Raw genomic sequence first — 23,641 nt, 5'->3', positions numbered from 1 at the left:
TGATTGAACCGGGTCTGTGGAGTTGTGAGATAGCATCCCCATTGTGCCCATCCAGTAGAGTCACTGACTAACCTGGCACTGACCGACTGGGACCCTTGAGCCCGCGAATCAGAATCAGATTTAACGTCCCCGACGTATCTCGTGAAATTCGTTCATTTGACGGCAGCAGTACAATGCAGTGCATGAAAAATAAATTTAGAGAAAAAAACCTGAATTACACATCTGTTAAATAGTTAAATTAAGTAAGTAGTGCAAAAATATAGAAATAAAGTAAACAGTGAGGTAATGTTCACGGGTTCAATGTCCATTCAGAAATCGGATGGCAGAGGGGAAGAAGCTGTTCCTGAATCGCTGAGTGTGTGCCTTCAGGCTTCTGTACCTCCTCCCTGATGGAAGCAGTGAGAAGAGGGCATGTTCTGGGTGATGGGGGTCCTTAGTGATGGACGCCGCCTTTTTGAGGCATCTCTCGTTGAAGATGTCCTGATCTCTACAGAGGCAAGTACCCGTGATGAGTCCTAATCTTACGACTCTCTGCAGCTTGCTTCGATCCTGTGCAGTAGCCCCCCGCCCCCTCCCAAACCAGATGCTGGTGCAGCCAGTTAGAACGCTCTCCATAGTACGTCTGTAGAAGATTTCGAGCGTTTTAGGTGACAAACCATTTAAAACGCTCGCATTTCCTTTTTGCCGCAGGTATCTCCGAAAGGCAACATATACCTGGACAACCGTCTCCTGCAGATCGAGGGCAACAATGAGTGGATCTCGTTCGACGTGACAAAGACAGTGAAGGGCTGGGTGTCGTCGAAAGGTAAGATGGCCACCGGGCAACCCCACCGCTTTACGACTTACGTCTCTACCGTTTCGTTCCTGCGCACAGGACTCCGAGTTAATAGTGACGCAGGTAGACGCTGGAATAAAACGATGGTTGCCAGCCACAGCGGAAGAGTGTGGCAGGTAAACCTCCACCACTCCGAGTAGCATGTTCCAGGCCCCCTACGATCCTGGCCTCGCTCCGAACCCTCCTCCCCTCCGCGGCGGAGTTAGCAGTCGTTAAAGAACACGGGCAACAGAAGCCGCGGCGCAGTATACGTTGGGGCGGGTCGGTAGGTTCGCCAGCCACGGTAGACGCGCAGGGGCAACGCCCGCAGCTCTTAACGGCGCAGCAACTTACGACACCGGCGGTAAGATGGAACCGGGGTTCAATTCCCGCCGCTGCTTGTGAGGAGCTTTTTTTTTTAATGTTCCGCACGGGTTCGCGCCGGTCTCCTCCCGCGTGCGAAGAAACTCCCCCCAACCTCCGGCCTAAATGGACACCCCTCTATTCTGAGGCTGTGCCATCTGGTCTTAGGCTCCCCCACCATAGGAAACACCCTCTCCACTCTGTCGAGGCCTTCAATATTCAATAGGTTTCAATAAGATCCCCCTTCATTCTCCTAAACTCCAGTGAGTACAGGCCCTGAGCCTGTGATATATGGCTCTCTGATTCCTTGAATGATCTCGTCTGGAGCCCCCTGTTTTTTAATTAAAAGCAGTGTGCATCCAAGATAATGCATAAGAAGCATTTGATAACTCTGGGCCTGTGCTGGTTGGAGCTTAGAAGACTGGAGCGGGGAGTCTCATTGAAACCTATTGAAAGGCCTAGATAGAGCGGATGCGGAGAGGATGTTTCCGACGGTGAATGAGTCCACGACCAGGGGGCACAGCCTCAGAGTTGAGGGTCTTTGATTTAGAACAGAAATGAGGAGGAATTTCTTTACCAGAGGGTGATGAATCTGTGGAATTCATTGCCACAGACAGCTGTGGCGGCCAATTCATTTGGGTATATTTAAGGCGAAGGCTGATAGGTTCCTGATGAATCAGGGTATCAAAGGTTTTGGGGAGAAGGCAGGAGAATGGGGTGAGAGGGAAAATAAATCAGCCGTGATGGAATGGAGGAAAAGACTTGATGGGCCGGATGGCCTAATTCTGCTCCTATGCCTTATGGTCTCAGTCAGGCTGAATCTTTCTCAGTGCTCCAGCTCACAATTTGTTTCCTTGCAGCGACCAACCAGGAGTTGAAAATCAGTGTCCACTGCCCATGTGAAGACAGCCCTTCAAGAGAAAACCAAAAGCTTCAGCTAAGGTTTTACGGTAACGTTAACCACCCTGTCCTCATTTCAATGCCTCCAGAATTAAATTACTGTTTTATCTTCCTCATCACCTCCTCCTCCAACAGTGGGTGTCTGGAAAATACCCGCCATCCACTGAATAAGGGATGAGGAAAATATTAAAACGGGGAAATAAAACGCTGCAGCTGCTGGAGACCTGAGATAAAATCAGGAACTGCTGGGTGCACTCAGCTGATCAGGCAGCATCTGTGGAGAGAGACATAGTGTTAATGTTTCTGGTTAAAATCCTTTCATCAGAAGGCAATTTAAGCTGTGGAGTGAGGGGGTGGAGGGCTCTACAGGGAAAGGGGAATGTCTGTGAGAGGGGGAGCAAGAGCAGGGTTGTAGTGTGGATAAGTCACCCAGTCAAATGGGTAAAGGTGGGTTATGTCAGTAGATAATGCAAATTAGGAAGCAAAAGATGCTGTGACATGGGGCTTGTCCAGTAACTCAAACTGTGGAAAGAAAAACACGGCCAATATCACAGGATTTGGATTGTTTTTGCTTGTCTTCTTGGAAAAGGTTGATATCATTCTATCTACAAATGGCCCACATCCCAGGGGCCTCCGGAGCCTTACTGCTCAATTAGATCCCAGACAATAACATATCCCTGGATTATTGTTGGTCTGTATATAAACCCCCAAACCCCAGGGTTAGATCTCAACCTGTAACCCACCCCCAGATTATTGTTATATAAACCCCCAAATCCCAGGACTAGATCCCAACCTGTAACCCACCCCCGGATTATTGTTATATTAACTTCCAAATCCCAGGATTAGTTCCCAACCTGTAACCCACCCCTGGGTTTTTGTTATATAAACCCCCAAACCCCAGGATTAGTTCCCAATTTGTAACCCACCCCCGGATTATTGTGTATATAATCCCCAAACCCCAGGATTAGTTCCCAACCTGTAACCCACCCCTGGATTATTGTTATATAAACCCCCAAATCCCAGGATTAGTTCCCAATTTGTAACCCACCCCCAGATTATTGTGTATATAATCCCCAAATCCCAGGATTAGTTCCCAACCTGTAACCCACCCCCGGATTATTGTGTATATAATCCCCAAACCCCAGGATTAGTTCCCAACCTGTAACCCACCCCTGGATTATTGTTATATAAACCCCCAAATCCCAGGATTAGTTCCCAATTTGTAACCCACCCCCAGATTATTGTGTATATAATCCCCAAATCCCAGGATTAGTTCCCAACCTGTAACCCACCCCCGGATTTTTGTTATATACCCCCCAAACCCCAGGATTAGTTCCCAATTTGTAACCCACCCCTGGATTATTGTGTATATAATCCCCAAATCCCAGGATTAGATCCCAACCTGTAACTCACTCCCAGATATGCTACCCTATATACAAACCCCCTGAATTCCTGGAATGAATTCCAGCCTGCAACTCACCCTGGGTATCTCTTAATCTAGATATAAACAGCCAAACTCTTGATTAGATTCCAGGCTGTAACTCACTCAACACCTGTAATTCTGTGGACGTTCAAATGCCTGAACCACTCGGTTAGTTTGCGGCCACCACCTGCTTCGGCGTACCGTTTACTCTGTGTGTGTGTGTGTGTGTGTGTGTGTGTGTGTGTGTGTGTGTGTGTGTGGGATGAAGATGGTCCAGGAGCCTGATGGCTGCGGGCCTCAGCCACGGAGCCAGTTCAGGGCGGAGACAAGGCCTCACTGAGGAGAGAGCTGAACACCCGTCCCTCTTTGGCCTTTGACCTTGACGCCTCGCTCTTCTGAAAGTGGCTCAGCCCTTTCCACTCTCGGGCCTAGGCCACACTTGTTCAGACCAGCCCTAAATTTCAATCCAGCCCAATCTAGAAATAGCTGCCACCGTGTATGAACTTCTTTACTCCAGGGACCCGAACAAGTCACAGTTTTAGATGCGGGCGGGCCAGTGTTTGTTGAAGGTTCACCGTACGCTGGTTGGTGGGGGGACAGACAGGAGAGGGTAGGTTCCGTCTGAGGGGGGGGTGGCGGTGGGAAGCAAGCTGGTGAACTGGGCTTGTCTGCTGGGAAAGGACCCGTCACGCTGTTTAACTCCTGCTGTTTGAACCGCAGGTCCAACGCGGGGAGATCTGGCGACCATCTCCCAGAAGAGCCAGAAAGCGGCCCACATCCTGATCATGTCCACCCCGACCAGCAGGGCGGTGACGCACACCCGAAGACGGCGGAGAGACAGCCCTGAATACTGCTCACCGTAAGTTCCCCTGTGACTTAACCCGTCTACCGGCGAAGGCCGTAAGACATAGGACCAGAATTCGGCTTATCAGCCCATTGAGTCTGCTCCGCCAATCGACCATGGCTGAGTTATTTTCCCACTCAAATCCATTTTAGATTAGATTAGATTATGAGGACACACAGTCCTCTTTTATTGTCATTTAGTAATGCATGCATTAAGAAACGATACAATGTTTCTCCAGAATGATATCACAGAAACACAAGACAAACCAAGACTAAAAAAAACTGACAAAAACCACATTATTATAACATATAGTTACAACAGTGCAAAGCAATACCGTAATTTGTAAAGAACAGACCATGGGCACGGTAAAAAAAAAGTCTCAAAGTCTCTCGAAAGTCCCATCATCTCACGCAGACGGCAGAAGGGAGAAACTCTCTCTGCCACAAACCTCCAGCGCTGCAAACTTGCCGATGCAGCATCCTGGAAGCACCCAACCACAGTCTGACTCTGAGTCCGTCCGAAAACTCCGAGCCTCCGACACCGAGCACCGAGCACCATCTCTGCCGAGCGCTTCGACCCCAGCCTCGGCAACAGGCAAAGCCGAGGATCTGGGGCCTTCCCCTCTGCAGATTCCCGATCGCACAGTAGCAGCGGCAGCGAAACAGGCGTTTCAGAAATTTCTCCAGATGTTCCTCCGTGCTTCTCACATCTGTCTCCATCAAATCAGGATTGTGCATGGCCCCTACTTACAAATACGATATCGTTTCGGAGCAGCCGTGCGCGCTGCGTCACACTGCCAACTTCTCCTCCCCTCCATTTTCCCACCTTCTCCCTGTAACCTTTGACTGCCTTATGAATCAAGAAGTTAAGTGTGTACGATGACTTGAATTCCACGGTTTCACGTCCCTCTGGATAAAATAATTCCTCCTCTGTTCTAAAGGGACTTCCTTTCATTCTGAGGCCTGCGCCGTCTTCTCCTGGACCCCCACGAACGGAGACATCCTCTCCACTTCCACTCTATCTATGCCTTTCAATATTTGATAGGTTTCAAAGAGATTCCACCCTCCCCCCCCCCCGTTCTTCTAAACTCCAGCGAGTACAGGCCCAGAGCCATCAGATGCTCCTCTTACGTTACCTCTTCATTCCTGGGACCTAACTCGCGAACTTCCAATGCCAGCATGGCCCTTCCTAAATAAAGAGCCTAAAGCTGCTTACGATACTCAAGCAAGTGTGGTCTGACCAGTGCCTTATAAAGCCTCAGCATTATAGCCTTGCTTTTGTATTCTAGTCCTCTGGAAATGAATGCTAGCATTGAATTTACCTTCCTCACCACCGACTCAACCTTTGTCGTGATCTGCTTTGCCCCCTCCGATTTTTGAATTTTCTCCCTGCTTAGAAAGTAGTCTACGCCTTTATTCCTTCTACCAAAGTGCATGACCATACACCTCCTCCACAGTATTCCACCGCCTTTCATTGGGGACGACAGAATGATTCAATTCAGGCAAGGTCAAGGATTCAGAAGGACAAAGTGGCCACACAGATGGTGAAGGCGGCAGGATGCTTGTCTTCATTGGCCAGGGTAAAGAATACAAGAGGCAGGAAAGTTAGAGTGGAACTATATTAATCACGGGGCTCTAGGTGGACTGTTGTTAGGAAGGACATGACTGTACTGGATGGGGTGCAGAGATGACTTACTGGGATGACGTGTAGGATGGGACGTTTCTGCTATAAGACAAGACAGATTGTTTCCCTCGGAGCAGAGGAGGCTGAGAGGGTATCAAATAGGAGACTGCGAAGTGAGACACGGCCAACCATAGGAATCTCTTCTCCGGAGGCCACGGTCGCGGTTAGAACGTCACGATTACGGCTCAGGGCATCGGAGTTCAGAGTTCGACTCCAACGGCACCTGCAGGAAGCTTGGTCTCCCCGCGGGATGCGACAGTTTTCTCCGGGTGTTCCGGTTTCCTCCCACAGTCCAAAGACGTACCAGTTGGTAGGTTCATTGGCCATTGTAAATATGTACTGGTTGGTAGGTTCATCGGTCATTGTAAATTGTCCCGTGATTAGGCTGGGGTTAAATTGGGGGCTTGACGGAACCAAGGGCTTTGTGGCAAAATTTGCGGATGATATGAGGATAGGTGGAGGGGTAGGTAGTACTGAGGAAGGAAGTGATTACAGTAGGACTTAGAGAAATTGGAAGAATGGGCAAATTAGTGGCAGATGGAATACTGTGTTGGGAAATGTATGATAATTCATTTTGGTAAAAGGACCAATAGTGCGGACTGTTATCTCAATGGGGAGAAGGTTCAAACATCAGAGGTGCAGAGGGACTTGGGAGTCCTTGTGCAAGACTCCCAGAAGAATAATTCACAGGTTGAGTCTGTGGTAAAGAAGGCAAATGCAATGTTGGCATTTATTTCAAGGGGAACAGAATATAAAAGCAAGGAGATAATGCCAAAACTTTATAAGACACTCGTCAGGCCTCATGGAGTATTGCCAATAGTTTTGGGCCCCATATCTCAGAAAGGATGTGTTGTCGTTGGGGAGAGTCTAGAGGAGGTTCATGAAGATGATTCTGGGAATGAAGGGATTTGCATTTGGCAGCTTTGGGCCTGTATTCACTGGAATTTAGAATGCAGGGGGGATCTCACCAAAACCTACCGAATGTTGAAAGGACTAGATAGGGTGGATATGGATGTTTCCTGTGGTGGGAGGTATCCAGAACTAGAGGGCACAGCCTCAAAACTGAGGGGTGACCATTTTGAAACAGAGTTAAGAAAGAATTTTTTTTTTAGCCAGAGAGTAGTAAATCTGTGGAATGCTCTGCCACCGACTGCGGTGGAGGCCAAGTCCGTGGGTATATTTAAAGCAGAAGTTGATCGTTTCCTGATCAGTCAAAGCATCAAGGGATATGATGAGAAGGCAGGTGTATGGGGTTGAGTGGGATCCGGGATCAGCCATGATAGAACGGCGGAGCAGACTCGATGGGCCGGATGGCCTGATTCTGCTCCCATGTCATATGGGTTGCTAGGCAACACAGCCGGAAAGGCCTGTTCCACGCCATGACTCAATAAGTAGATAAATCAAAAGGATCTGGGTTTAGGGTAAGAGGATGGGATCTGAGGAAGAATTGGAATTTAGATTTAGAATCGGAATGCACTGTCTGAGGGTGTGGTGAAGGCAGAATCTCTCACTGCAGTTAGAAAATATCTGTTCAGGTGTTTGAGTAGCCGGGGAGCGCCAAGTGCTGGGAGAGAGGGTTAATGGAGGTCAACATAGTCGAGTTGGGCCGAGTGGCCTGTTTCTTCACTGCTTCACTCCAGTTGGAGAGTGCAGAGGTCTGTCGGGCTGTGGAGAGTGGAGCCGGGTCGTTGGGGTTGCTCTTAACCCTGTGACACAGACACTGAATGATGCGCCCAGGCTCGGCATTGAGTATTCTGACGAAGGCTTTCTCTTCCGACCCAGGGGCACCGAGGAGAACTGCTGCGTCCGCGCCATGTACATCGACTTCCGCAAGGACCTGGGCTGGAAGTGGATCCACGAGCCCAAGGGCTACTACGCCAACTTCTGCATTGGGCCCTGCCCATACATCTGGAGCACAGACACCCAGCACACGATGGTGAGAGGCGGCAGCTCTGCCGAGTTTTGCTCTTTCCGCGCGGGCGCCAGGCGCGCCTCGCTGTCCGCGCAGTCACGGGCAGGGGACGGGGCGGTACGGTAGCATGGCGGTCAGCGGAGCGCCATTACAGGGCCAGTGAGCCGGGTTCATTTCCCGCCGCTGCCTGTAAGGTGTTTGCGCCTTCTCCCCGTGACCGCGTGGGTTTCCTCTGGGTGCTCCGGTTTCCTCCCACAGTCCAAAGGCAAAGTGTGGGTTTGAATTGGTCACGAGGGTGCAGTAGGCCAGCAAAGGCCCAGGAGGCCGGAAGGGCCTATTTCTGTTCCTGTTTCTCTAAATAGAAATACATAGAAATATTAACAGTGATAACATGTCGTTTCCTTAAAAACTGTAATTTCAGTACCGCCCCCCCATGTGAGCACAAGAACTTGGGGTGGGTTAGATACATGGTGAAGGCTCCTCTACTTTGCTCATTCAAATGCTCCCTGTGCAGGGTCACCACCAGTTTGGCAGAGTGAAGCTCCCTCTACACTGTCCCATCACACACTCCCAGGACAGGGACAGTGTGGGTTAGATACAGAGTGAATCTCCCTCTACACTGTCCCATCACACACTCCCAGGGCAGGGACAGCACGGGTTAGATACAGAGTGAATCTCCCTCTACACTGTCCCGAGATAGGGACGAGAGAGGGTGGTGTCCCAGCTGAGGGAGCAGCCCAGCCCTGCCCTGCCTCTTCAGCTGGCGATGTGGCTCAGGTGTGCTGGGCGTTTCTGCCTCTGCTCAGCCAGACCCAGGCCACAGAATCTTATCCGTGAGCCAGGCCCGCACAACTTGCGTCATCTCTTATCGACGCCCAGAATCCCATTCAGGGAGGCAGGTAGGAGGTGTCTGTCTGCGCTGCTGCTCCACACCCTCCACTTCCTAGCCCTTGACACGCCATGGTGGGCTGTCTTTCCACCTGGAGGTGAGGGGGGTCCCCAACGGAAGTCCCTTTACGAGGGGGTTCTTCCCAAGCACCTGGGGGATCTGGGGTGGGGGCTGCTGCACAGAGCAGTGCCCTGCAATGAGTTCTTTAGTTTGTACATGGATCTCCCAGCCGCACGTCACTTCTGCGGGCTGGAGGAGACCGTGTACCACATGTATATGGAGTGTGTGAGGCTGCAGCCCCTTTTTGTGTATCTGTGAGGGCTGCTTCTCGCCTTCTGTCTGCATTTTAGCCCCACCCTATTTATATACGGTCATCCAGTAAGGCGGGGGGGCACGGAGGGATGAGGATGGCCTTGCCAACTTGCTCCTGGGGCTGGCGAAAACAGCCATCCTTGGGTCTTGGGAACGGTTGGCCGAGGGATCTGCCCGGGCAGGTTGCCTGGCAAAGTCTAGGGGGTATATCCGTGCCCGGGTGACCATTGAGAGGGAAAATGCGCTGCCCACGGCGACCACAGAGGCATTCTGGGACTGCTGGGCTCCACGGGGGATTAGCACCATCATTGCCAGAGATGGTAACATCTTAGTTTAATTTAGCTTGTCTAGAAATTGTGTTAGTCACCGTCTTGTATGTAATATAGGCATCCGTTAGTCTCATGAGACCAAGGATTTGCGCCTTGGAAGGTTTCCAGGGCGCAGGCCTGGGCAAGGTTGTATGGAAGTCCAGCAGGTGCCCATGCTGCAAGTCTCCCCTCTCCACGCCACCGATGTTGCCCAAGGGAAGGGCATTAGGACCCATACAGCTTGGCACCAGTGTCGTCGCAGAGCAATGCGTGGTTAAGTGCCTTGCTCAAGGACACAACACGTTGCCTCAGCCAAGGCTCGAACTAGCGACCTTCAGATCACTAGACGAATGCCTTAACCACTTGGTCACGCGCCAACGCACCGTCTTGTATATATGTTTGTAGTATTGTATTTGTGATAAAGATATTTTGTTACAAAAAAGATAGGGGCAAGAGAGGGTGGTGTTCCAGCTGAGGGAGCATCCCAACCCTGCCCTGCCTCATCAGGTGTTAATGCAGCTCAACCAGACCCAGACTGAAATGAAATATCTTTATTGTCATTGCATAGTACAATTTGTCATGCACCAATGCGGCGAAAATGAGTTTGCAACTCTCGTACTCGATGCTATAAAACAGCAAATAAAATAAATAAACAAGAAATAAAATCAAGTAACCAGCCAGTACAAGCAATGTCCGGCAGTACAAAAGCACAACTCAGATGCATGACAGCCATTAAACCTGTATTAAAGTGGCAATATAACAAATTTATATAGTGTGGGCATGTGGCCAAGTGGTTAAGGCATTGGACTAGCGATCTGAAGGTTGTGAGTTCGAGCCCCAGCCGAGGCAACGTGTTGTGTCCTTGAGCAAGGCACTTAACCACACATTGCTCTGCGACGACACTGGTGCCAGGCTGTATGGGTCCTAATGCCCTTCCCTTGGACAACATCGGTGTTGTGGAGAGGGGAGACTTGCAGCATGGGCAACTGCCGGTCTTCCATACAACCTTGCCCAGGCCTGCACCCTGGAGAGTGAAGACTTTCCAGGCGCAGATCCATGGTCTCGCAAGACTAACGGATGCCAATTTATGGATGATGCTTGATCGATTGGTTCAAGGGAAAAAGCTATTTTTCAGTCTGGAAGTGCGGGCATAGAAAATCTTATAATGTCTGCCAGATGGAAGAAGTTCAAACTGATGATTGCATCTTATCCGGGAGCTAGTCTCTCAAAACTTGAGCCCTTTCTCGTCTCCCTTTCGGAGATGCAGGTGGGAGGTTCTGGTAGTGCCTGCTGCCCAACACCATCCACTTCCTGGCTCCTGTTCACGGCCCCGACACACCACGGCGGTCGGTCTTTCCACCTGGGGGGTGGGGAGGGTGGTCCCCAGTCCCCAGTGGAAGTCCTTTCTCGAGGGTGTCCTCCCCTTGCTCGTTGGGGACCTGGGTTAGAGGGTGCTGCATAGAGCGGGGCCCTGCAACACATTTGCCAGTTTGTATCAGGATCTCCCAGCTGCCTTTCGCCTCCATGGGTTAGAACCTGGGTCCATGGACTCCTTGATTCATGGTGGCGGACCATGGCATTAAAAAGGTTGCGAATCCCTGGTTGGAAGAGACCATGTACCATACGTACAAGGTGTATGCAAGGGTGCAGCCCCTTTTTGGCATCTGAGGAGGCCCCCTCACCCTCTGGGATGGATTTTAGCCCCACCCTCTTCATCGTAGGCCATCTGATAAGGAAGGGAGGTTGCAGAAAGGGATAAGGTTGTCCAGGGGCTGGCTAAGATAGCTATCCATGGGTCCTGGAGATGGGATTAAAGATTAAAGTCTGTCACGTGCCTTGTGGCCCATCAGTGCTTATGCCGGTTTCCGTGACACGAAGCGACTGAGAGTATGAGACTCCCCCCAGATAGGATGCCAGTCCATCGCGAGGTTAACCCCCCAGCATTTTTGCCAGTACCCATTCTCAGCTGGGTAGACTGGAGCATTGTGTGGTTAAGTGCCTTGCTCAAGGACACAACACGCTGCCTTGGCCGAGGCTGGAACCCGCGAACTTCAGATCGCTAGTCCAACGCCCTAACCACTTGGCCAGGCGCCCACACGTCCTGGAGACGGGAAGCAGAGGGTTTCTGACCCAGCTGACCGCCTGGCACTGTTCAGGGGTAACGTACGTGCCCAGGTAGCTGTTGATAAAGTGCACGCAGCGTCCATGGGTAAAGTGCAAGTGTTTCAGGACACTTGGGCACCGAGGGGGTTAAATACCATCCTTGTTTAGGAGGGGAATGTGTTAGTTCAGTGTATATTAGTTACGATTTGTTTGTAATATGTATATTAGTATAGTGGTTTGAATTGGTAATAAATGTATTTTTATAATTAAAAAAGAGACGGGGGAGCAATCGGAACGATGCAGTTGCTTTCCGCCTTTCTGAGGGGACTGTTCCTCACCTTCTGGCTGCATTTTATCCCTGCCCTCCTCAAAGTTCAACGTAACTTTACTATCAAAGTACAAATATGTCAACATATACAACCCTGAGATTCAGTTTTGTGTGGGAATTCACAGTAAATCCACGAAGCGCAATAGCGTTAATGAAAGATCGCATCCAACAGGACAGGCAGATGACCAGTGTGCCAAAGCCCACAAACTGTGCAAATATAATAGAAAAAAAAAGCAGCAATAAATATCAAGAGCATGAGATGAAGAGTCCCTGGAAGTGAGTCCAGAGGTTGTGGGAACAGTTCAGTGATGGGGCGAGTGAAGTTGAGTGAAGTTATCCCGTTTGGTTCAAGAGCCTGATGGTTGAGGGGTAGTAATTGTTCCTGAACGTGGTGGTGTGAGTCCTGAGGCTCCTGTACCTTCTTCCTGATGGCGGCAGCAAGAAGAGAGCTTGACCTGGGCGATAGGGTTCACTGATGATGGATGCTGCTTTCCTGCGACAATGCTTCACGTAGATGTGCTCAGTGGTGGGGAGGGCTTTACCCGGGATGGACTGGGCCCTATCCACTACTTTTTGTAGGATTTTCCATTCAAGAGCACTTGTGTTTCCATACCAGGCCGTGATGCAATCCAGTTAATACACTCTCTGCCACATATCTATAGAAGTTTTAGATCTCACGCCAAAGTTTCACAAACTTCTAAGGAAGTTTTGGTGCTGAGGTGCCTTCTTCGTAACTGAACTTTTGCGCTAGGCCCAGGGCAAGTCCCCAGAAGTGATAACACCAAGGAATCACCATGTTCGTCCAGTACGGAGGAGGACGGGGAGGGAGGAGGATGTCCCAGTAAATCTGCTCCTGAGGCTGGCTAAGATAGCTATCCTGGAGATGGGTGGTGGAGGGCCTGGAAATGTCCAGGGTGTTTGCCCGTGCCCGGGTGGCTGTGGAAATAGAACGTGTGGTGTCGACGAGTAACACAGAGGTTCTGCATCGCAAATTCGGGATAGATGCCATCCCTGATGAGGATGGGAAGATGTTCGCTCCCAGACTGTGTTAGTCAAGATTTCAAACAAGGGAAAATCTGCAGACGCTGGAGATCTGAGCAACGCTCACAAAGTGAGGAGAGTTCACAGCAGGGGAGCAGTGAGAGAGGCTTTCATTTTGTGGGTGTTGCTTCGTCAAGATTTGGCAGCTTTTGGTTTGTAATGAGGTTGGACAATAATTCCCTCGTGCTTTGAACTTATAATAAATGTGTTTTTGTCAAAAAAAAATGAGGCAGGGACAGTGTGGGTTAGACACAAAGTAAATCTCCCTCTGCACTGTCCCATCACACACTCCCAGGACAGGGACAGCACGGGTTAGATACAGAGTGAAACTCCCTCTACACCGTCCCATCACACACTCCCAGGATAGGGATAGTGTGGGTTAGATACAGAGTGAAGCTCCCTCTACACTGTCCCATCACACACTCCCAGGACAGGGACAGCACAGGTTAGATACAGAGTGAATCTCCCTCTACACTGTCCCATTACACACTCCCAGGACAGGGATAGTGTGGGTTAGATACAGAGTGAATCTCCCCCTACACTGTCCCATCACACACTCCCAGGATAGGGACAGCATGGGTTAAATACAGAGTGAAGCTCCCTCTACACTGTCCCATCACACACTCCCAGGACAGGGACAGCACAGGTTAGATACAGAGTGAATCTCCCTCGACACTGTCCCATCACACACTCCCAGGATAGAGACAGCACGGGTTAGACACAGAGTGAAGTTTTCTATAACTCTTCCATGGCACACCTCGAGGGCAGGAACAGAAAGGGTTAGATATCAAATTAAACTTCTCCCACTCTATCCTATCAAACACTCCCAGGACAGGGTCAGAATGAGTTAGAACTCCTGTTGCAGGTGTTCCTGGATTCTGGTTACCCGTTTTTTGCTGTTTTTTGAGCGGTTTGATAGGGGTGATCGATGAGGACCAGGACGGTTCAGCGAGGAAAGATCCAGCAGCCTTCATTGGCTAGCAGAGCAGTACTGAGCTGAACTGAACTGGAAACTACTCGTTTGATGTTTGATATTCTCTGTAAACATAAAATAATCTGCAGATGCTGGGGTCAAAGCAACACTCACGACACGCTGGAGGAACTCAGCAGGTCGGGCAGCATCCGTGGAAACGATGAGTCGATGTTTTGGGCCGGAACCCTTCGTCAGGACTGTAGGGGGAAGGGGCAGAGGCCCTATAAAGAAGGTGGGGGAGGGTGGGAAGGAGAAGGTTGGTAGGTTCCAGGTGAAAAACCAGCAAGGGGAAAGATAAAGGGGTTGAGGGAGGGGAGGCAGAGAGGTGATACGCAGGAAAGGTGAAGAAGGAATAGGGGAAAACACAATGGGTAGTAGAAGGAGGTGGGTGATAGGCAGCTGGGGGAGGGAGCAGAGAACCTCCGCTCCGTCTGCCACAACAGACAGGATCTCCCAGTAGCCACCCACTTCAACTCTGCTTCCCACTCCCATTCAGATATGTCCATACATGGCCTCCTCTACTGCCATGATGAGGCTAAACTCAGGTTGGAGGAGCAACACCTCATATACTGTCTAGGTAGTCTCCAGCCCCTTGGTATGAACACTGAATTCTCCAACTTCCGGTAATTCCCTCCCCTCCCTCCCCTATCCTCTATGTCACTCTGCCCCCTCCCCCAGTTGCCTATCACCTCCCTCATGGTTCCACCTCCTTCTACTACCCATTGTGTTTTCCCCTATTCCTTCTTCACCTTTCCTGCCTATCCCCTCCCTGCTTCCTCTCCCCCACCCCTTTATCTTTCCCCTTACTGGTTTTTCACCTGGAACCTACCAGCCTTCTCCTTCCCACCCTCCCCCCACCTTCTTTATAGGGCCTCTGCCCCTTCCCTCTTCAGTCCTGACGAAGGGTTCCGGCCCGAAACATTGACTGATCGTTTCCACGGATGCTGCCCGACCTGCTGAGTTCCTCCAGCGTGTTGTGAGTGCTGATATTCTCTGTGATGTTCGCTCCCTTTTTGCTGTTGGCGCAGTTTATTCTTTTATCGCACGTCGGGTGTTTCTTGAACGGGTCCCACGGTGTTTCTTTGTTTCGTGGCTGTCTGTGAGAAAGACGAATCTCAGGGTTGTATACTGCATACATATTTTGATAATAAACGCACTTTGAATCTTTGAAAACAGAGTAAAGCTCATTTGCTGTTGTGGTGTTCGCCGAGCTTGGCAATTAGTTTGCAGACATTTCATCACCAGTTGAGGTGACAGCTCAGAGTGCAGTTGTTGGTGTTTCCCTCTGGGAGGGCTCACTTTTATCTAGGCCCCCCCGTTCGCTTGCCTCAGTCCTGATTGGCTGACCCGACAGTTGACCTTTGAATTCCATTGGCTCGTGTTTCTTTAGCTCTTTGGGGTCTGTTTCAACATCACAAACGTGCGAAAACCTGCAGACGCCGGAAGTCTGAGCAACGCACTCAACACGCTGGAGGAACTCAGCAGGCCAGGCAGCGCCTATGGAAAAGAGTAAAACAGTCGACGTTCCACTCTTCAGCAGGACATTGACCTTTCATCATGATGGGTCTCGGCCCGAAACGTCGACTGCTCGCTCTTTTCCGTAGATGCTGCCTGGCCAGCTGAGCCCCTCCGGCGTTTTGCGTGTGTCGCGCCCATTCCGATGTGCTTGTCTGCCGAGTTAGCAGAACAGGACCACGCTGCTAAAAGATTCTGGTGGCCGCTTCACGCTCATCCTCGGTGTCCCAGTTAAAGCGAGGCAAGCCAACAGGGGTTGGGGGGGAGGGGGGCTATGTGTACGAGAGAAACATCAACGACTGCGCACTGAGGATCTCACCCCGACTCATAACGAGATGCCTGCAAGCTAATTGCCAAGGTCGACGATCACCACAACATCGAGCACCTCAATCTGAGCTACCAATACTCCCCGCCACCCTTGAGTAAAACTCGCTCTACGTTCTCCCATTGAATACAGTAAGGGCAGGAACAAGACAGATTATAAATCTGTGAGCTGTCTGGCGTGAGGGTGCCTACGATACGTCCTCCAGACCTGCTGGGAGTATGGAACATCTCACGAGTCCTGTCTCTCCTGAGCCCTTAACAGGCGATTGCTGAATCTCTCGATGTGATCAGTTCCCATCACTGCACTTGCATAAACTCTTGAGCTGTCAGTATTTCACAGGGGTTGAGGGATTTGTTGCCTGAAGCAGTGGCTCATTTGATTTAGTGGCGTTGCTACAGCGAGGGGGGGGTTAATCACGTCAGCCTGCCCTGACCCTCGGCCCACATTCCCCCCTCCGTGGGGCTGAGCAGAGAATGGTATTTGCTCGGAAGGGAACAGCTTGGCCACATACCTCGGCCGAACGCACTGGCTGTCGAGGCGGAGAAGTGCTTTACTCTCCCTGGAGGGTCTGGAACTTGGCGGGGGGGGTCTTGTTTCATACAAGGAAGTCTGTCGTTTAAACCCGCTCGTTCTCTGTGGACTGTGACGCTGAATTCTGCACTTTTTAAAAACTTTTTGTTCTACCATCATGGCCTTACATACAGAATGATTTGCCTGGGTGGTTGGCATGCAAACTATAAACTTCTAGACCATAACGTACTGTATAGGAGCAGAATTAGGCCATTTGGCCCATCAAGTCCGTCCTCGACATTCAATCATGGCTGATTTTCCTCTCAACCTCCTCCACATAACCCTTCACCCCCTCACCAGTCAATAACCTATCGACCCCTGCCTTTAGCACAGCCAATGGCCTGGCCTCCTCAGCCCTCAGTGGCAACAAATTCCACAGATTCCCCACCCTCTGGCTGAAGAAATTCCTCCTCATTGCTGAATTAGGCCATCCAGCCTGTCCACTATTCATTCCATCATGGCCGATTTATTATCCCTCTCAACCCCATTCTCCTGTCTTCTCCCAGTAACTTTTGACACCATTGCTAATCAAGAACCTATCAAATTCTGCTTTAAGTACACCCAGTGACTTGGCCTCCACAGCCACCTGTGGCAACAAATTACACAGATTCACCACCCTCTGGCTAAAGAAATTCCTCCTCATCTCCATTCCAAGTGGACGTCCCTTTCTTTCTTTCTTCATCCATCCATCCAGTACGTCTTCGGACTGTGCGAGGAGACTGGAGTAACCAGAGGAAACCTGCAGCCTCGTGGGACAGACCGATTACGGACAGTGTCCGACTCGAACTCTGAACTCCAGCGCCCCCGAGCTGTAATAGCATCCCAACAACCGCTACGCTACTGTGGCGCCCTCAGTATTCCGAGGCTGTGCCCTCAGATCCTACCAACCTCTGATGGAAGCACTGCCTCCAAGTCCGCTTTACCCAGGCCTCTCAGCATGTGGTTTGCCATTTCCCCTCATTCTTCCAACTTCCAATGAGTGCGGGGTCCATGGCCATCAACTGCTCCTCCACGTGGGGCAATACTAGACTTATTACCAATGAACTAAGACCATAGGAGCAGAGTTAGGCTATTCAGCCCATCACAGCTGATTTACTTTCCCTCTCAGCGCCGTTTCCCTGCCTTCTCCCCATAACCTTTGACACCCTTACTAATCAAGAACCCAACACATTCAGTTCTAGGTACTCCCAATGACTTGGCCTCCAGAGCCTTCTGGCGCAAAGAAATACCAGAGATTCGCCACCCTCTGGCGGGAGAAATTCCTCCTCACCTCTGTTGTAAATGGACGTCCCTCTATTCCGAGGCTGTGCCCCCTGGTCCTAGACCCTCTCACTGTCGGAAGCATCTTCTGCATGTATAATCTATACAGTCCTGACAACAGAATGGGATCCACTCCAAGGTTCTGGGGTGCTCACTCACTGATTGTATCTGCAAACACTTTGGAGATTGGTTATGATAGAGGTTTAAGGTCTCAGCTTTGGAGATTGGTCAGGCCAGAGGTTTAAGGTCTCAACTAATCTTGGGTAATAGTGTAAATACTTAGGAACTAACGTCATATCTGATTTTGTTACGTTCAGCTTGGCTGTGACATGAGGGTTGGCACGGGACACAACACTAACTGAGGCCCCCTTTACCTGCAGTTTCATAGCCGGACAAGGAGGCAAGAGAGGCTCCTTACCCAGCTGAGAAACTGGAGGCAGACAGGATGTTCTTGGCAAGAGAGCAACACTCATCCAGGAGCCTAAATCCCTGGAAGACGGTGAGCACACTGGGCAAGCTATGATCAGCAGTCATCGTGTGTCGAGTGGAACTCCCCCTGTGCACTCATCCTACGAGTCGCTGGTCACTTGATATGGGTGTGGAGAGCAGAACTGAGCTGCTGAATTGTTCACTTAAAAACAACTCACTTGCTTTGGAAATTCCTTTTGTTCAAACAGACAGAAGGAGGAAGCGGGATTTAGTTGAATGCAGCATTGAAAATTGAGATATACACCTGGTATTCGCTCCCAGACGCACACTCTCTCACACACTATCACATATATTCTCTATCTCATACACACTCGTCCTATCATAGTCTGTCCCTCTCCATATCCCTCGCTGTCTCCATCTCCCTCTCTTTCTCCGTCTCCCACTCTCTCTCCATCTCTCACTGTCTCTCTCACTCTCATAACACACACACACACACACACACACACACACACACACACACGCGCACACACACACACACACGCACACACGCATACACACGCACACACACACTCATACTCACACTCACACTCACACGCGCGCGCACACACACACACACGCATTCAGCAGTCATCAGCCATATAAATATAGTCAAACACAATCTTTTCTCCCTCTCTCCGTCCCTCCCCCTTCCCTCCCCCCTCCATACCCCTCCACCCCCCCGCCCCTCTCTGCCCCTCCCCTCTCCACCCCCCTCTCTTTTCTTTCTCTCTCTTTCTCTCTTTCACACACACTCACAAAACAGGCTTTCTCCCACAGAGTCTTGCGCGCACACACACTCACACAGACACATACACACACACACACACACACACACACACTCACTCACAGACACACACACACTCACACACTCACACACACACTCACTCACAGACACACACACACACACTCACTCACACACACACTCACACACACATACACTCATACTCACACTCACACACACACACTCACACACACTCATACTCACACTCACACTCACACACACTCACACTCACACTCACACACACTGTACCACACCGCACCACGAACACGAACACACCACATATACCGGCAGTGTATGGCAGGTGGTCGGGGTATATCTGACAACCCACGCAGGTAAAGGACATGTGACTGTCCCGCTGAACCATGATGCCATTGTCCTGGCGAACGTAGCCATGAGGTGGGTGTTCTCACCTCTGTTAACATCTGTCCCGTACCCCGCTACCTTCCATTCAGTACCTTAACCACAAGCTTGGACTTCCCCAAGTCGGAAATGCACGGGAAATCCTCAGCCTTCATCTTCCAAGATCTGCTTGCCTGGGGGTATTTCCTTCCTGATAAAATTCCTAATGGGGCTTCCCATGTGGAGCGGAGTCTCACCCACACCAACCCACCCCTGGTCACTGCTTGTCTGAGTCTCCCCTCAACCTCCACCATGAGGCAGGTCACACTCGTGGCCGGGAGTGTATAAACACTCCTGAGCAGCGGCAGGCTGGATACAGCACAGGAGTGAAGCTCTGTCCGCACTGTCCTGCCATTCTTTCCCAGGGCGGGACAGTACGCAGTCAGCCGCTACCGCCGGGCAGGGGTGGCGAACCCGCGGCACACGCGCTCAAGATGACTTCCACAAAGATCTTGTCGGCGCACAGCTGTCCCTCGATTCTTCCAACCCCTTCCATCATAAAAATACACTTATTTATAATAAAACAATGAATAAACATTAATAATAACAGGACTCATCCCTTTTTCCTTAAATAACTACAACATTATTGTTACTCTCTCTCTCTCTCTCTCTCACACACACTCACTCTCTCACACATACTCTGTCTCTCTCTCATACACACTCTCTGACACACACTCTCACTCTCACACATGCACACTCTCTCTCTCTCTCACACACACACACACACACACACACGAGATCTGGAATGTGCTGTCAGAGCAGGTGATGGAATCCGACACAACACTATATTTCACAGGCAGTCAGACAGACAAGGCATAGAAGGTTACAGTGCATGTGCAGGCTACTGGGATTAGCGGGCTGAAAGGCCGGCGCAGAGTTGATGGTCCGAAGGGCCTGTTCCTGAGCTCCACGACTATTCACAAAGAAGTAAACTTGCCCCTTCTCTCCTCCTCTCCTCAGGTACTGAGCTTGTACAACATGCACAACCCTGGCGCGTCGGCCTCGCCTTGCTGTGTCCCCAAGCTGCTGGAGCCCCTGACCATCCTGTACTACGTGGGGCGGCAGGCCAAAGTGGAGCAGCTGTCCAACATGGTGGTGAAGTCCTGCAAGTGTAGCTGAAGCCGAGCTGCGGCCCAGTGCTGGCCAAGTCTGCATTCACAGCTCGAAGGCCTCCCGACAGGATATATCTGAACGGACAAACTCAACATGAAGTAACTGTGAGAAAACGGAGTGTTTCTCCATCCCTCCATGTCTGGAGGCTGGGAAAGACCGTTCCCTCATTCCCAGTAGAGACTTTGATCCGTCCAACTCACATCTGTATAGATTTAGCCCAGAGTCATATCTGAAGGCTAATTTTGGTGTTTTTAATATTTTTTTTAAATGACAGAGAGTTCTTATAATTTATAAATTGAGCACTGTATTTGAACTGGGGCCTGTGTAACATATTCCCATGAACTTGACAGATTCCACACCAAAGTGCTTCTCTCCCAAGCCTTAAAAGCACCCACTGACTCACTGATTTGAGAGTCTCGGAGAAATCTTCGACATTTTATCAATGCCTGGAGAGTCCCCAAGAATTCCTGCAATGCTTCATACTGAAACGATTATTCTAAGTGTGAAAATGATGACCTTTTCTGATTAGGGGGCAGGAACTTGTGCAGATGATGGACTGTTCTGGTGCACAACGGGGCTAGGCCCGATTTTCCCTCCACACCCTTCTAGGTGAACAGGTAAAAGAAACTTTCACCCAAGGAAAACCCGCACCAAACGCTCTGCTTGCAAGTGAAAGTAAAGTCGTGTCGCACACATCGACGGTGCATTGCGGCCTAGTTAGCGCAGCGGTTAGCCTGTCGCCTCATGGCGCCAACGACCTGGTTTCTCAGTTCCTGCCACTGTCCTGTAAGGAGTTCGTATGTTCCCCCCCCCCCCCACCACCACACCCCCCATGACTGCATGGGTTTCCTCCGGGTGCTCTGGTTTCCTCCCACAGTCCAAAGACGAACCGGCTGGTGGATTAGTTGGTCACGTGGATGTAACTGGGTGGCACAGGCTTGCTGGGCCAAAAAGGCCTGTTACTGTGCTGTATCTTAAAATAAAAAAACACAATTTGAAGGAGGTTTACATTCTAATAATAGAACGGAACATCCCTTGGGCCCAATGATCAATTAGGACCCTTTTCCTTCCCAACACAGTGGAGTTGTTACTGTATATTAAATTTGGGTGTTCAACTGCAACTAGGCCCAAACTTTATTGAAATGTAAAATGCTGGCATTTCTTGCTGAACTAACGTGGGTCTTCAAAGCTAATCGGGCAGTTGCTATAGGAAGGGGAGTGATTAGGCTGGAAAGGGTGCGAAAAAGATTCACGAGGACTTCGCCAGGACCGGAGCGAGTTTTAAAGAGAGACCGGATAGATCTGGGAACGTTTTCCATGAAGTGGTGGAAGCTGATATGTGACATTATAATGGTTAATAAAATTATGGGTGTTATGTTTGTTCTTAATAAAGACAAACTTGGCATGGGTTTATGTTGGAACATTTTATTACGGAGTCGCTGCTCAACACTGAGTGCGTAAGTGACCCGGTCGTCATGGTAGCTTCTGGTTGTGGGTGAACCCCTCGCATTACCTGCTGGGAAATGAAGTTCTTTACCCATGATAACAATGGACACAGTCACTTTCTCAGAATAGGGAGAGTCTAACACTAGAGGGCTTGGGTTTATGGTGAATGATATAAAAGAGATTTGATATTTCACACAGAGGGAGGTGGCGGCTGAGGCAGCTACAACTTGGACAGGAACAACGAAGGGAGATCTGGGCCTAATGCATGAGAATGGGTTTAGTGTGGAGAGACATCTTGGTTAGTATGGATGAGTTGGGCTGAAGGGCCTGTTTCTGCACCGTATAACTCCATGAATCTGAGGGCTGGTAGGGCTACTGTCTCACATCTCCAGAGACACGGGTTCGAATCTGATCTCTAGCACTGTCTGTGTGGAGTTCGCACATTCTCCCTGTGACCATGTGGGGTTTCCCCCTGGGTGCCTCAGTTTCTCTCATGTATCCCAAAGAGGTGTGGGTGGGAGGCCTATTAACACTGTCTAGTGCCCCTCATGTTTAAATGGGTGGTTGATGGTCAGAATGAGTATGATGGGGACGGGCCGAAGGGCCTAGAATGGGACAGTGTCGCTCTCTGAGTGTGCTGCTGTGCCTCACTGTGTTGCCTCTCCCTCTCCCTCCCCCTCCCCCTCCCCCTCCCCCCTCTCCACCCTCTCCTCCCTCTCTCCCTCCCTCTCTCCCCCCCTTTCCTCCCCACCCCACAGTTCTTGGGGTGACTAAGCGGATGTCCGGTGGTCCTGGTGTAGGTTCTAGGCCCGGTGAAGGGTTTAGCAATCTGAAGGGTCAGATCTGCCAGACGACGATCGGGGGGTTCCGGAAGGTTCCAGCCTGACCTCACAATCCTCATTCTGACCACACCTCTGAACTCGAGGAGGCAGGACGGTTCTGCTTCTTGCCTCCTGCCTCCGCCCCTCCAGCCTTGACGCGCCGGCAACAGCCAGCAGCCCATCCGCGGGTTTAACGGAGCAAGGCCCGGGGGGGGCGGTGCGGGGGCCGCGGAGTTCTCTGCAGCGGCCCGGTGGTAGGGAGTGCGGTGACAGCCAGGGAAGCCAGAAATCCAGCAGGACCCGCTGCCTGGCAGCTCCAATGACCCAGGTTCGATCCTGGCCCCGGGCACTGCCCGTGCGGAGTTTGCACGTTTTCCCTGCCACCACTGGTCTTCCTCAGGTGTGCTGGAAATGACCCTGAACGCAAGTGGATGGCAGGGGAATAGGAGTGGAGTTAACGGGTCTGTGAGGAGAGGTTACAGGGACACAAATAGCCAGGTGATAGGATGACTCTGATATGGACTTAGTGGGCTGAATAGCTTCCTTCTGTAACAAAATCCTCCAGCTTTAATCCATCTTAAAATCTTACCTTCACTGTCCTTCCCGACGGTAAACGCCCAGATCCAGATTCCAGGGCGAAGTTGGGTCGGTCACCCAGGACCAGGAACAGGGCAAAGTGACCCCTCCACCCCCCCGGCAATCGGTTGTCCTCTGGCCGCTTGGCAGGAGGAGATCAGCCGTCATCTATGGAGAGTCGCCATCTGGGGCGCCACAGTAACGTAGCTGGGGGCGCCGGAGTTCGGAGTTCGGAGTTCAGCCCCGGCGCCGGTCCTGAGGAGCTAGTACGTTTTCTCCCCGTGATCGCGTGGGTTTCCTCCCACAGTCCAAAGGCCAACCAGTTGGCAGGTTAATTGGTCACTGTAAACTTTCCCGTGATAAGACCATCTTTCTTTTCTTTAGGCATCCGTTAGTCTCGTGCGACCATGGTTTTGTGCCTTGGAAGGTTTCCAGGGCGCAGGCCTGGGCAAGGTTGTATGGAAGACCAGCAGT

At 50.8% G+C, this 23,641-nt stretch overlaps 1 protein-coding gene across 2 annotated transcripts in view; it reads left to right on the top strand.

Annotated features, from left to right (window-relative positions):
* Window positions 1-21,727, top strand: part of LOC134352649 (transforming growth factor beta-3 proprotein-like) — a 90,629-nt gene extending 68,902 nt beyond the window's left edge. For both annotated transcript variants that reach the window (XM_063059984.1, XM_063059983.1), the window contains 5 exons: window positions 691-805; window positions 2,038-2,127; window positions 4,221-4,359; window positions 7,810-7,963; window positions 20,172-21,727. In XM_063059984.1, coding sequence (XP_062916054.1) covers window positions 691-805; window positions 2,038-2,127; window positions 4,221-4,359; window positions 7,810-7,963; window positions 20,172-20,330 — 657 coding nt within the window. In that variant the 3' untranslated portion in view covers window positions 20,331-21,727. The remainder of the gene's footprint in view (window positions 1-690; window positions 806-2,037; window positions 2,128-4,220; window positions 4,360-7,809; window positions 7,964-20,171) is intronic.
* The last annotated feature ends 1,914 nt before the right edge of the window (window positions 21,728-23,641 follow it).

Source organism: Mobula hypostoma, chromosome 10 (genome assembly GCF_963921235.1).
Source record: "Mobula hypostoma chromosome 10, sMobHyp1.1, whole genome shotgun sequence".
Lineage (NCBI taxonomy): Eukaryota > Metazoa > Chordata > Chondrichthyes > Myliobatiformes > Myliobatidae > Mobula > Mobula hypostoma.
Note: the sequence above shows the minus strand (reverse complement) of the source record. Positions and strands in the feature narration are given on the sequence as shown.